The sequence below is a fragment of the Oncorhynchus clarkii genome, chromosome 33 (assembly GCF_045791955.1).
Source record: "Oncorhynchus clarkii lewisi isolate Uvic-CL-2024 chromosome 33, UVic_Ocla_1.0, whole genome shotgun sequence".
Lineage (NCBI taxonomy): Eukaryota > Metazoa > Chordata > Actinopteri > Salmoniformes > Salmonidae > Oncorhynchus > Oncorhynchus clarkii.
The window spans coordinates 533,051-545,217 of record NC_092179.1 but is presented as its reverse complement, the minus strand read 5'-3'; the positions used below and the strand labels follow the sequence as shown (position 1 = coordinate 545,217).

Below are 12,167 nucleotides of genomic sequence, written 5' to 3'. Positions count from 1 at the left end.
GTGTGTGTTTATGCGCGCACAACGTACACAAGTCACGGTGTACATGCACGTAACTTGTGTACCTCCAGGCTGATACTGCACGTAAGTCAGGGAGGGGACAGATCACCTTCCTGCCAAACGGATGGAGGGGAATGATCCTGGCCCAACAGTTAATAGATTGTTTGAGAAAACAGAGTGGAGAGCGATGACAATTATAGTTGGGGTGAAGCGGCCCGCCTAGCTTAGAAATACAGCGACAGAGTGCGGGCCATCCATCACTCCTCTCTACTCAACTCCACTCTTTTCAGTGTGTCTGCACAGATGTAGCTGGTCACACACACAGAGTTGTTTGTGTTTGTGAAGGTGACACAAACGTAACCCTGTTCGACAGGTGTGTGAAGGTAATGCAGACAGGTGTGCGTGGAGTGGTGAGGCTTGCACAGGTGATCTCTGTGGAATTCTAAATTGTGGTTTGTTAATATCCATGTACACTATCATGATGAAATGGCATTTGTTATCGTAACGGCTAGGCATTTTTTCGTACTCACGTGACCTCACCAGGACAAAGTGTATTGTACTTTAAGATTGTATGATAGGAGATGTACATGTTGGGAATTGTAATGTGTGTCATATAAACTCACTGTAGTCGCTGTTCTCGTCCTTGGTCCCATTTATGGTGCCGTCCGGCTTCATCTGCAGGTAGAAGCCCTGCTCGCTGAACAGTCGCGTCACAATGCCCTTCAGCTGCGGCTCTGCAACAACACAACACAACAGGGATAAGGGTTAGCTAGCTGCTTGGGTCATGTTCATTAAGCACCAAACATAATAAAATGGACTGAAACTGGGAGGAACTACCTGAATGTGTCCAATAAGAATAGTCATTTTTGTTTTCCATTGCAATGAACAAGGCCCAGGTTACTCAGACACCAAAACACTTGAATGCCATGCCCTCATACTCTTAATACCATTTACAATGATTAGGGAGAGACCAGCAAAAACCAGACTATAACTAAGGCCCAGAGCACTTCCTGGTCTGGTCACGTGATCTGGAAAAACTCTTGGTCTTATAGTGTAAGCCTTAGTTAGTACCCATTATTGCAGTACCGTGTGATAGGCTACATAATGAATTAAATGCCATGTGATACATGTGATGACACAGAAGCAAACAATGCCTCCCATCATGACAGAGAGGCAGACAGATTCTCTCGAGCCACCTCCTTAGACCATCACTCAATGGTAAAGAGAATAGAGGTAAAAAATAATAAAAGGAAGAGGTTAATCACGACAGTACTTTAGGGCCATTCAGAGCATGCAGACACCAACATAACACTAATCAGTGAAAAACCATCTCCCAGTCTTATAGATAAAAAAGGTTCAGTTGGTGGATCAAAACCGAACCGAAAAACAAACGGTCTAAGAAGCCACCTCCAAATCATGAACAGGGCACACAATGTGGGACAGATAAACTTGGCACTACAGCCGCTTGACGCCCAAATCATGCAGGAAGAGACAGAAGAAGACTAAAATACAGCACTATTTAGAGCAAGTCGGTGTGCCAGTTAAACGCTGATGATGAGGCAGACCCAGTGGATGATAGAAACACTGAAAGGTGGGGGGATACGTTAAATAGGATGCAGAAGTGTGTGGTCAGCGTCCTCTCATCTATCGATGATAGATATGATACTCTTAAACCTCTGTCTAACTTGCTTGTAGCCGAACTGTGAGAATTGGCCCATTGGTGGATCAATAAAGCATTCTTCACCAACAATAGTTCACCTTAACATGGACACTGATAGCTCTGGTCTAGGTCGTTAGTGTGCCTTCCTTCACTTCATGTACTGGAGGAACCCGCACTACAACAATTTATTTTATTTTTTTGTCTTTTTTCACATGATAAGCTTAGAATAATAACAAGTTCTCATTTGCAGTTTCAGATGTAAGAAAACTTCACAATTGTAAGTTCACATGTGTGGGTGAAATAGTGTTTACTCTCCTCACATGTGAAAAGGTGGTGTAAACATGTGGAATTGCATATTCTGTAAAAATGTTACTTAGCCTTGCTGATCATACAAAATAATAATTTCTTACTTCTAAGCTCATCCACTCCATTATTATTGTAGTCCTCCATAGTGTTGCATTCATATACATGTATACTTAACACTACCACAAGGGAGATGTATTCGGAGTGTTATTGCTGCAGGTACCACCTAATTTCTTCGTACATTGGTCCATGATTGTTGGATGAAGCCCAGTGAAAAGAACAGAGAAGCTAGCTCTCCGTGTCTCCTTATTTTTATCCTGTTTGTTGGTTTCTACCCATGGTTATGTTAAAAAAAAATTAGAGATAACATGTTTAACTAAACGGTGTTGAGTTCTGGTAATTTTCATGTATAATTGAATTGTTTTGACCAAGTGAGGTTTTCACATTTACATGAGTGTAGCCAAGCTAAGTCGCTAGCAAGCTAGTTATGTTTGTATGCAAGTCAATGAGAACAAGATGGCGTTTCTGAAATATAGTTTATTTCCATTATAAATGTTTTGGCTCTTAAATAGTTCCATTTGGGTTTTTTTTTTACAAACAAGAGCTCATATTGAGTGTATTTAAATGTGTACATATGAACCACGGTAATTATATATATTTTAGAAGGTTACTTTCTATGAAATGTGTATCTAATCATTGCATGTTAATTGCTAACTGCTAGCTAGCTTAGTGAAAGGTGATAGCTATCCTTCCATTTCGTCCTAGCTAGCATCTGTTATTGTTAGCTGTCCATTGGTTTTTGTTACATTTACTACACCGGCCTAAACTAAATATTTATGTATTTGAAAATGTGTGAATGTGTTTGCTTTTGGAATTAATGTAAACAGATACTTTTCTACAGAGAGATTTATTTTGAATTAGGTCTGTCTGAGTTCATCAGTTAACTGGAGTTAGCTTTTTGTAATTTTAGTGCACAATTTTTTTTAAAATTGCGAATAATCTCATGAAAGCATCAAAAATCCATTATCTATACAGCTCAAAACAACAATGCAATGTCAAAACAAGTTGACATTGAGGTTTCCATTTTTCTAATCAATACTTTGGATATAATCAACAAGTCAACATTATTGTAATGCTTTTTATATAAAATAAATTCTTAGATTACAACGTAATTTGATCAAATTCTGAATATGCGATTATTCGTGACTAATCACAGCATACCCTGTGATTATCTGAATTTATATTATTTTTTTACTTTCAGTTTGCTTGAACGTTTGCTAAGCTGCAGAACGATTTGTACTGAAAGACACCATTTCCCAAAACGTCCTTGTACCGTGTTCTTGAACAGACTTTAAGATAATGTTTGCTCTGCTCAGTGGTTGTGCGGGGTGTGGCTTGAAGCAACGGGTTAAGTATTTAAAGGGAAGCAGTGCATTATTATACCACAACCCAACCCCTCCCCGTTTATCCATGGTCGTTCAGTACAGTGTCCTTTAAATTGAACGTTCTATTACGTTTTTATGTACTGAACGCAGAGCTGCTCTGTGGTCACTGACCTGGTTTCCTACGGACTGGTCTTTTCTTGCCGCTGCAGAACCGAACTTTGCTGAAGACAGTAAATATATGCCTCTCGCACAAGGAGCGGGGGTCTTTGCTGGGACTGGTGCGCCGTTTGGAAGTGGCGACCTTTTCGCTGTTTCCCTCTCTTGCTTGACGTTTCTGACGTATCAGGGAGCTGGCGAGCGCCGCCGCCATCTCCCCGGTAGATTATCCTGAGTGTAGACCACTTGAATCGTCTCAAAATCTTCTATGAGCGAGATGTTGTCAAGATATTGCTGAGGGTGCTGATTATGGCTGGTCCAATGCATGAGGTTGCATACGTGCGCCATGATGACAAATATGTAGTTAAGGTGAATAAAATGATAACTTGCTGAATGCTGAACTCAAACATATTTGTCATCCAAATAATGGAAACAACATCGATATAAATATAAAATATTGCACTGGCAGTCTTTACAAATAGGTAGGCTACTATATCTATAAATACATTAATTCATAAATGTATATTGTGCAGATGTGTCCAAAGTATTGCTCTTTATCTCCAGTCCAGATTATTCCCAGGTATCCAGATAAAATGTCCCGTAAATAGTTTCATTATCCATCATTTTCATTCCTCTTAAATTTCCAGTGCTCGACATTCCACAACTATCTGAGTGCAGTAGCAGCAGCGTACTGGATGTGCGCGGACACACTGCTCACTCACTAGCCCCGCAGCCCGCGGACGGCATTGTCTTTCGCTCAACTACGGGCTCGACACGCGAGCCCCAGGTAAAAAAATAATCCAAAATCGAAAACACAATGTTCTCTGGAAAACGGAGAGTCACAACAAATTGGAGGACCGTCGAAAATCTGTCGCCTTCATAATCACAGGTAATGAGTATCCTAAACTGACATAATTCAAACACATTGGGCACACACTGGTTGAATCAACGTTATTTCCACGTAAATTCTTTCAAATTAATATGAACCAATGTGAATTGACGTCTGTGCCCTGTTGGAAAAATCTAAGCACAAATCGCACGGTAGCTTGTAGTGAAAAGTACCATCAGAGCAACTGGTGAAGCCTGCTCTTCGTCGCCCGGTTTGCAAGCAGCCTTTCTTTTTCTAACTATGCAATCCTACGTGGTTATGGTTCGGACAAGGAATTCTCGGAGGGCTGAGAAAAAGAGAGCGAGAATAACTTTTTTTTTGTGCCAGTGTGTGTGAGGGAGAGAGAGCAGGAGGGGGGTTAAGAGAGTTAGCGAAGGGGGGGGGGGGGGGGGGTCGGCATTGTAAACGAAAGCGATGGTGGGCTGCTTGGCTGGAGGTGCGCCAGCAGTTTACATGTGTTCGGTAACATAATTTTACCAAAGGCAATGAGAAAGGCAGGTCTCCATCACGCAAAGTGATCCATACTTCCTGGGCGCAATATAGCCTGGGGATGAGGTAAAGCAAACCTAGCCCCAGTGGTGTAAATTAAGTATAACTACTTTATGATACTACTTATGTCGTTTTTTGGTATATGTACTTTACTATTCCTTTTTTGACAACTTTTACTTTACTTCATCCCTAAAGAAAATAATGTACTTCTTATGTACTTCCATACATATCCCTGACTCCCAAAAGTACATTTTGAATGCTTAGCAGCACAGGAAAATGGTACAATTCACACAGGTATTAAGAAAACGGCCCTGGTCATCCCTACTGCCTCTGATCTGGCAGACTCACTAAACACATGCTTTATTTGTAAATGATGTCAGAGTGTTGGCTATCCAAAAATAAAAAACAAGAATTGTGCCGTCTGGTTGGCTTAATGTAAGGAATAAGAAATGATTCACACTTTTACTTGTAGGGCTACTTTTTAGACTTAAGAATATTTTAGCGATTACATTTACTTTTGATACTAAATAAATGTAAAACCAAATACTTTTAGACTTTTACTCAAGTAGTATTTTACTTGGTGACTCACTTTTACTTGAGTCATTTTCTATTAAGGTATCCTTACTTTTTCCACCACTGTCTAGCCCCTAGGCTAGTAACCTGTATCTGTACCTGTGGGGAATATTGAATGATCCCAAATGATCCATCGTATCTCCCAGAAACGTTTTCAACATACATCTGTAAAATTATAGTCTAGAACCTAAAGCTTTATTTGTCTTCCTCTCAAGCTTCCATGTCTTCTCCCTGGACCTCCTCAATGTCCACCTCTTGAACATTAGACTGAGGCCTCATCTTCACTGTCACTTTCCAACCTTGTTGAGGACGGCTCATTGTCGTCCTCAAAAAGCATCAAATTTGCCTGGATGGCCACCAATTTTTCAACCCTTGTATTTGTCAGTCTGTTGTGTGTGTGTTCCCAAACAAGGACCAGTTGCGCTCTGAGGTGGCTGATATTGGTGGGATTTGGAAGATGGAGGCAATGGGGAAAGAGCCTCAGATCTACAAAGTCCCTTCCACCAGGTGGCTGATGAGACATGCTGGCACGACTGCCATATTGCTTCTCCATCCCAAAGCCCTTGCTTGGAAGTGTACTTCGCCAGACTGCCAAGAACCTTGCCCTCATCCAGGCCAAGGTGGTGAGACACGGTAGTGATGACACCATAGGCCTTGTTGATCTCTGCACCAGACAGGATACACTTGCCAGCATACTTGGGGTCCAACATGTACGCTGTGGCATGTATGGACTTCAGGCAGAAGTCTTCACGCTTTTTGATGCATTTCAGAACTGAAGTTTCCTCTGCTTGGAGCAACAGTAAAGTAGGCAGGGCAGTTTGGATTTCTTCTTACATCTGCAAGCGGAGTCTGAACATCAGACAGGATGGTATTGTCTCCCTCAATCTGTGCAATGGCTACTGCTATAGGTTTCAGGAGTTTCAGGCTGCTTACCACTCTCCCAAAATACATCATCCAGGAGGATCCTGTTGATGGGGCTGTCCATATCGGCAGACTGTGATATGGCCATTTCTTGGAGAGACATCAAACATGATGACAACACCACCCCAATGAGTGTTGGTGGGCAGCTTCAATGTAGTGCTCTTATTCTTCTCACTTTGCTTGGTTGCTGATATAACTTGATGACCCTTCACACACCTAACCATTTCCTTGGCTCTCTTGTAGAGTGTATCCATTGTTTTCAGTGCCATGATGTCCTTGAGGAGCAGATTCAATGCATGCATGTTCTTAGCATTGTCTGTCACCAGTGCAAATACTGTTTGAAGTGATTCTGTTAGCTGTGTTGTTGGCTAGCTCCTCTGAACAACAGTGTCCTGACGAGTGAGCATATGTAGCGAGGGCCAGCCGGCTAGAGCATACAGGTCGCAGTGGTGGGTGGTATAAGGCACTTTGGTAACAAAGTGGATGGCACTGTGATAGACTGCATCCAATTTGCTGAGTAGAGTATTTGAAGCTATTTTGTAGATGACATTGCCGAAGTCAAGGATCGGTAGGATAGTCAGTTTTAAGAGGGTAAGTTTGGCGGCGTGAGTGAAGGAGGCTTTGTTGCGAAATAGAAAGCCGATTCTAGATTTCATTTTGGATTGGAGATGTTTGATATGAGTCTGGAAGGAGAGTTTACAGTCTAGCCAGACACCTAGGTATTTGTAGTTGTCCACGTAGCTAGCAGCAGGCAACCTGGTCACGAAAATCAGAAAAGCAATCAAATTAAATCGTTTACCTTTGATGAGCTTCTGATGTTTTCACTCACGAGAGTCCCAGTTAGATAGCAAATTTTCCTTTTTTCCAAAAATATTATTTTTGTAGGTGAAATAGCTCCGTGTTTTCTTCACGTTTGGCTGAGAAATCGACCGGAAAATGCGTTCACTACAACGCCAAAAATATTCCAAATTAGCTCCATAATATCGACAGAAACATAGCAAACGTTGTTTATAATCAATCCTCAAGGTGTTTTTCAAATATCTATTCGATAATATATCAACCGGGACTGGTGGCTTCTTAGTAGGATAGAGAGAAACAATGGGCCGCATTTGTCCTTTACGCACAAAACACTCTGAGAGACTTCAGCTGACCACTGACGCAATGTTGACGTTCAGGATCATTTTTCAAAATAAAAGCCTGAAACTATGTATTGTGACACTAGACACATTAGGGAAGCCATAGAAAAAGGAATCTGGTTGATATCTCATTCACTGCTCAATAGGGACGCAAAGGAACGCAGAGCTTTCTAAATAAGAGTCCCTTCCTGATTGGATTTTTCTCAGGCCTTCGCCTGCAATATCAGTTCTGGAAACTTTAGAGTGTTTTCTATCCTAAGCTGTCAATTATATGCATATTCTAGCATCTTGTCCTGACAAAATATCCCGTTTGCTTTGGGGATGTTATTTTTCCAAAAATGAAAATATTGCCCCCTAGATTCGAGGTTAACACAATGTCCAAAGAAGGGCCAGATGTATACAGAATGGTGTCGTCTGCATAGAGGTGGATCAGGGAATCATCCACAGCAAGAGCGACATAGTTGATATATACAGAGAAAAGAGTCAGCCCGAGAATTGAACCCTGTGGTACCCCCATAGAGACTGCCAGAGGTCCGGACAACATGCCCTCCAATTTTACACACTGAACTCTTGTCTGCGAAGTAGTTGGTGAACCAGGCGAGGCAGTCATTTGAGAAACCAAGGCTATTGAGTCTGCCGATACGAATACGGTGATTGACAGAGTCGAAAGCCTTGGCCAGGTCGATGAAGACAGCTGCACAGTACTCTCTTATCGATGGTGGTTATGATATCGTTTAGTACCTTGAGCATGGCTGAGGTGAACCCGTGACCAGGATTGCACAGCGGAGAAGGTACGGTGGGATTCGAAATGGTCAGTGATCTGTTTATTAACTTTGCTTTCAGAGACTTTAGAAAGGCAGGGCAGGATGGATATAGGTCTGTAATAGTTTGGGTCTAGAGTGTCACCCTCTTTGAAGAGGGCAGCTTTCGGACGAAACGAAAGAGGTTGAACAGACTGGTAATAGGGGTTGCAACAATGGCGGAGGATCATTTTAGAAAGAGAGGGCCCAGATTGTCTAGCCCAGCTGATTTGTACGGGTCCAGGTTTTGCAGCTCTTTCAGAATATCTGCGATCTGGATGAAGGAGAAGCTGGGGAGGCTCAGGCAAGTAGCTGTAGTAGCTGTTGGCCGGGGTTGGGGTAGCCAGGAAGAAAGCATGGCCAGCCGTAGAGAAATGCTTATTGAAATGTTTGATTATCATGGATTTATCGGTGGTGACCATGCCGCCTAGCCTCAGTGCAGTGGGCAGCTGGGAGGAGGTGCTCTTGTTCTCCATGGACTTTACAGTGTCCCAAACATTTTTGGAGTTAGAGCTAAGGATGCATATTTCTGTTTGAAAAAGCTAGCCTTTGCATTCCTGATTGACTGTGTGTATTGGTTCCTGACTTCCCTGAACAGTTGCATATCGCGGGGACTATTCAATGCTATTGCAGTCCGCCACAGGATGTTTTTGTGCTGGTCAAGTGCAGTCAGGTCTGGAGTGAACCAAGGGCTATATCTGTTCTTAGTCCTACATTTTTTTGAAAGGGGCATGCTTATTTAAGATGGTGAGGAATTTACTTTTAAAGAACGACCAGGCATCCTCGACTGACTGGATGAGGTCAATATCCTTCCAGGATACCTGGGCCAGGTCGATTAGAAAGGCCTCCTCGCAGAAGTGTTTTAGGGAGCGTTTGACAGTGATGAGGGGTGGTCTTTTGACCGCGGACCCATAGCGGATGCAGGCAATGAGGCAGTGATCGCTGAGATCCTGATTGAAAACAGCAGAGGTGTGTTTGGAGGGCAAGTTGGTCCGGATAATATCTATGAGGGTGCCCATGTTTACGGATTTAGGGTTGTACCTGGTGGTTTCCTTGATAATTTGTGTGAGATTGAGGGCATCTAGTTTAGATTGTAGGACTGCTGGGATGTTAAGCATGTCCCAGTTTAGGTCACCTAACAGAACTACCTCTGAAGATAGAAGGGGCCAATCAATTCACATATGGTGTCCAGGGCACAGCTGGGAGCGGAGGGGGGGTCTATAAACAGGCGGCAACAGTGAGAGACTTATTTCTGGAGAGATTCATTTTTTAAATTAGAAGCTCGAACTGTTTGGGCATAGACCTGGAAAGTATGACAGAACTTTGCAAACTATCTCTGCAGTAGATTGCAACTCTGCCCCCTTTGGCAGTTCGATCTTGACGGAAAATGTTGTAGTTAGGTATGGAAATCTCAGAATTTATGGTGGCCTTCCTAAGCCAGGATTCAGACACGGCAAGGACATCAGGGTTGGCGGAGTGTGCTAAAGCAATGAGTAAAACAAACTTCGGGAGGAGGCTTCTGATGTTGATATGCATGAAACCAAGGCTTTTTAGATTACAGAAGTCAACAAATGAGAGTGCCTGGGGACACGCAGGGCCTGGGTTAGCCTCCACATCACCCGAGGAACAGAGGATGAGTAGGATCAGGGTACATTGGGGACAGAGAATAAAAGGACGTGGTAGAATAGATTCAGGGCATAATGTGCAGACGGGTATGGTGGGGTGCGGGTACAGTGGAGGTAAGCCCAGGCATTGAGTGATGATAAGAGAGGTTACATCTCTGGACATGCTGGTTATACTGGGTGAGGTCACCGCATGTGTGGGAGGTGGGACAAAGGAGGTATCTAAGGCAAGTACTAGGGGCTCCGCAGTAAACTAAAACAATGATAATTATCCTAAACAACAGTATACAAGGAATATTGACATTTGAGGGCCAGATGGCGAAAGAGGTATTGTAGTTGTGGTAATTTAGTTTGCTAGCCGGGAGATATGCCTGGCTCAGGGCTAGCTTCGGGGCTGGGTCACTCAGTGGCAGCTAGCTAGCTGTGATGATCAATGGTCCAGGGTTTACGGCAGGAATCTGGCGTTGTAGTGGAGAAAAACAGTACGAGGCTGGCAGGTGTTATCCAGGCTAAAAAAACGGCTGGTGCCTGAGCAGAGGGAAAGGCCGCTAGCAGTGGCTAACAATGACTAAATAGCTTATGACTAAATAGTAACTTAGCTAATTATCTGGCTACCTTCTGATGAAAGTTTTGGCTATAGGGTCTAAAAAAAATAGCGGATCCGTGGCACATTGAGTGAGGCGGGTTACCGGAAGGTATATTTAATTTAAAAATGGAAAAAGAGATTGAAAAATAAATTGGAATAGGAGGCCTTTACCATGTCATTTTGAAGTCAATTCCAGAAAATGTCTATACTGTAAAAAAAAAAAAGAAGTGCTACCAACATGTCATAACTAGAAAATGGTTCAGAAATAAAACATTTCAATTAAAGTTTGCTTGACAAAATTCCAGGCAATGACTTCCAAAACCAATTGACCAAGCAGATCATCCAATCGATAGTGACATGTATGACCTATCCTACCATCCCGTATGTCAGCATCCCCCAGCCAATCACAACTATTTTTCAGTCTTAGACACTCATTCATTGGCCAATAAGGAGGTTCATCCGCCTGTTTCAAACCACTCGTGAATCCTAACACAATATATACAGTAACCCTTCCCTCCTTTTATGGGTTTAAAGGGATAGTGTGACATTTTGTAAATTTGCCCTTTTTTCTACTCAAAACTCATGGATACCATGTTTATGTCTCTGCCTGCAGTTTGAAGGTAGTATCTGGAGCCATTGCTAACTAGTGTTAGCGCAACAACTGGAAGTCTACAGGAACAGCTAACATTCAGTTTCTGCATGCTAGCTTTTCCTGTAGACTTTGTCACTGCATTAACGCTAGTTAGCAATGGCTCCTTTAAACTGCGTTTTAGCATACATAAATTAGAACTTCATATCCACTGCTGATTCAGCAGTTCGGAGAACACAGTGTGTTTGTGTGTGTGTGTTGCATGGAATCCCTTCACCATCACCACTTTCCCTATCAACTGGGAAAACAACACAGCAGGGTGTCAATGGGCAGGCGGGTCAATCCACTTGCTGCCTGCCGTGGGTGTGGCCTGTTTCCTGTCATTAGGTCATTAAGTGTTCCAACTGTTCCAATCATACTCGCTTGTGTGCTCCAGGTGTGAAGTTTGAACAGAGCTGATCCTGTATGGCAAAGGACAGAGTTTGGATGTGTAACCCTACAGTGAGTTGGGTTTATATCAGTGGTATTAGTGATGTTTTTAATTGCCCTCAAGGAGTTTCTCATTTCCATTCTGTGATCAATAAAATTGTATTGAAGTTATAAAAGTTTCCCTACATAATTTGTAATTATATTCATTAATTATATAATGAAAAAAAAAAAAAAAATGAATTATTTATTCATTTGAGTCGTAAACAATAAGCAACTAAATTACATAATGTCTGACACAGGTAGGAATTATGTCCCTTTCTCAAGGGTTTTTACATGAAATGTTCTACAGTAAATGATCCACTGTCTCCTCTATTCCTGACCCTTAGTTGGCTCTGCATCCTCCTCCGTATTTACGCCCTGCCAGATTAACTCTGAATAGTTTAAAATGGGTGAGATTTAGGGCCTCCCGGGTGGCGCAGTGGTTAAGGGCGCTGTACTGCAGCGCCAGCTGTGCCATCAGAGGCTCTGTCGTAACCGGCCGCGACCGGGAGGTCCATGGGGCGACGCACAATTGGCCTAGCGTCGTCCGGGTTAGGGAGGGCTTAGGGAGGGCTTGGTCGGTAGGGATGTCC

General features: G+C 42.8%; 1 protein-coding gene across 2 annotated transcripts in view; it reads right to left on the bottom strand.

The window, feature by feature from the left end:
• Positions 1-12,167, bottom strand: part of LOC139393157 (fibroblast growth factor 12-like) — a 67,258-nt gene that overhangs the window by 20,425 nt on the left and 34,666 nt on the right. Inside the window, exons 1-2 of one of the 2 annotated variants that reach the window (XM_071141548.1) lie at positions 3,517-4,712; positions 621-731 (exon numbers count right to left, since the gene is read on the bottom strand). In XM_071141548.1, coding sequence (XP_070997649.1) covers positions 621-731; positions 3,517-3,715 — 310 coding nt within the window. In that variant the 5' untranslated portion in view covers positions 3,716-4,712. Of the gene's footprint in view, positions 1-620; positions 732-3,516; positions 4,713-12,167 lie in introns of those variants that run through there. The other variant, XM_071141549.1, reaches the window with a different exon arrangement.